The sequence below is a fragment of the Portunus trituberculatus genome, chromosome 43, assembly GCF_017591435.1.
Source record: "Portunus trituberculatus isolate SZX2019 chromosome 43, ASM1759143v1, whole genome shotgun sequence".
Lineage (NCBI taxonomy): Eukaryota > Metazoa > Arthropoda > Malacostraca > Decapoda > Portunidae > Portunus > Portunus trituberculatus.
The window spans coordinates 19,986,690-19,989,189 of record NC_059297.1 but is presented as its reverse complement, the minus strand read 5'-3'; the positions used below and the strand labels follow the sequence as shown (position 1 = coordinate 19,989,189).

The 2,500-nt window shown below is 41.3% G+C and overlaps 1 protein-coding gene across 1 annotated transcript in view; it reads right to left on the bottom strand.

The window, feature by feature from the left end:
- The window catches only part of LOC123517996 (galactosylgalactosylxylosylprotein 3-beta-glucuronosyltransferase P-like), a 97,138-nt gene that overhangs the window by 19,332 nt on the left and 75,306 nt on the right, over positions 1 to 2,500 (bottom strand). The window contains exon 3 of the mRNA XM_045278498.1: positions 1,039 to 1,289. Within this exon, the coding sequence (XP_045134433.1) occupies positions 1,039 to 1,289 (251 nt within the window). The remainder of the gene's footprint in view (positions 1 to 1,038; positions 1,290 to 2,500) is intronic.

Here is a 2,500-nt window from a genome sequence, read left to right as displayed (position 1 = left end):
TGGCCGAAAGTAAGTAAAAGTAGATAATGGGGCAGTAAAAGATGCGGAGAAATTCTTGTTGATTCAGACTCGAAGGTGTGTTTGGAAACGCTATTCCAGAGTTGCCCCAGACAGTTTCGTTACGTTAAGAGGAGAGAGAGAAGCCACGGGAGTCAGGTACCGCGACATCAACTTCACTCTGTTCTGGATATATACAAATCTGAGGATCAACCCTTTCAATGCTAGCCATTTTTTTCATACTCATAATCCCTTAGTATTTTTAGACTAATTTTGTATATTTTGGATATTGTGTGTGGTACTGAACGTGATGGAGAGAGAGAGAGAGAGAGAGAGAGAGAGAGAGAGAGAGAGAGAGAGAGAGAGTATGCAGTAAGGATCGCTGACCATGCGTGAACATTGGTGAAAGTGACGAAGAAGTATAGTAGTAAGTCTATAATAACTTAGATCGAAATTTCATGTTTAATAATAATACTAATCCACCCTACGCCTCTTTCTCCTTTTCTTTAATTTCTAACTTCCTACTCCCATTTCAATTTCTAACTTCCTCTTCATTCTATTCTAATATCTAACTTTTTTCTTCTCTTACTATTCTCACTTCTGATTTTCTGATATTTTCACTCTTAACTTCATTCTTCAATTTCCATCCCTAAATTCTTTTCGCCCATTCCTTTCTCCTGCTTTCATTCCTAAACATCAAATCCTAATCAAATTTCAGACTTCCTTCTCATGATTTCATTCCTAACTGTCTCCTCTAATTCCCATTCCCTACTTTCTCTTACTTTCATTCCTGATTACCTATTCTTATTCCAACATTTCTTTTTACTTCCTCTTCACTTATCATTTCCCATTCTTTCCCTTCATTTATTTCTACCAATCCACTCCTTCCCCACTTTTTTCTCTTACTTTTGTTCCTAATGACCTATTTTTATTTCCAACATTTCTCCCTACTTTCTCTTCACTTATCCTTTCTCTCCTGTCCCCTACCTTCACTCCTAACAAACCCCTATTCAGCTGTTACTTTTCTCAGCCTCCACACACCTGCTCGGGTCGGCGGTAGGTTGGTGTGATCACATATATGATGGTGCGAGAGGAGGAGCGAGGAAGACCCTCGGACACCATGCGGGACTCCGGGTGGACAGCATCAGTATCACTAAGAACAGATGGTTGTGGAGGTGGTGGTGGCGGCGGCGGTGCAGCTACGTGAACAGCAGATGATCTTAGTGATGCTATAGCGTTCCCAAAATGGCGGCGGTGCAGTTGTTGTTGTTGTTGCTGTTGTTGTTGTTGTTGTTAGTGCTCTGGTTTTGGTTGATCTCTGGGTCCTCTAACCGCTCCATGACCACTGTAAAGGTTGTGATTATGAGAAGTGACACTCAGGACACAAAAAAGATGGAACAAAAAACGTGAGGCTGTTTGTGATGTGATATGCTACTCTGTCAGGTCTTAAGTGTGTCAATAGCTGTAGGGCTCTTGAGAGAGAGAGAGAGAGAGAGAGAGAGAGAGAGAGAGAGAGAGAGAGAGAGAGAGAGAGAGAGAGAGAGAGAGAGAGAGAGAGAGAGCAAGTTTGTTGGTCTAATACGAAAATTAATAAAGTATTTCGTGTTTATTAATTCCTTAAGTCAAATACAAAGCAATTTTCTTACAAACATTATATTTACAGAAACACGAGTTAGCACACTGTCATCCTATGGACAAGATTCCGTATCTCGTCCTTGTCTATTGTTTCACATACGTCCCACATTCATATCCACCACTGTCTCTTGTCAAAATCTATCCTTGTTGAATTATTTAGAGAGAGAGAGAATCAAAATAATCAGCATATGGGCAGAGGTTAATATCTAACTCATCTCGCTTCCGTATCATTCCCGTGGTGCATGCATGTGTCACCTCGTGTTCGTATCAGGTCCGCATCATAACCTTGTATCTGCGAGTGGCATCCGTATCATATTCACCAAGTATTTTCTCTTAGAAATGCCCTTAGTCACTGGCAGATGCTGACGAGTGACCTCAGTAATGCCTTAACTGAACAAAAAGATAAAACATTTGACGTAGGCATATCGCAAAGTTTTGCACTGTGGGTGGTGGAGTCTGACACGCACCCGTGTAAAGAAGGAAGCGCTCCATCAGCTCCATCATCACACAGGCCTCTCTTTAAACTAGAGCAAATTAACCAGTTTTCAATAGTTACTTGACGACAACTTGTGCCATCTTATCGGTTACCTGCCTGACGCACCTCAACTGACTATCCAATCAGAAAAAATTCTGAGGTTGGTAGAAGGTAAAGTGTATTGTATATTTGTTGCTATGATATAGCACACCATCCTGTCCTTTTTAATCTATCATACATTTCGACTTCTCTCACATCGTATGGCATAGCGCAACATACGGCATAGTCTCCTTCCGTAGCAATGTCGGACCGTATACTCGTACGTGAGGTGTGAGGTATCAGTCTTCCTCCTGTTTGAGATTTAGTTCTTCCAATTGTCTATGAACACGTCCA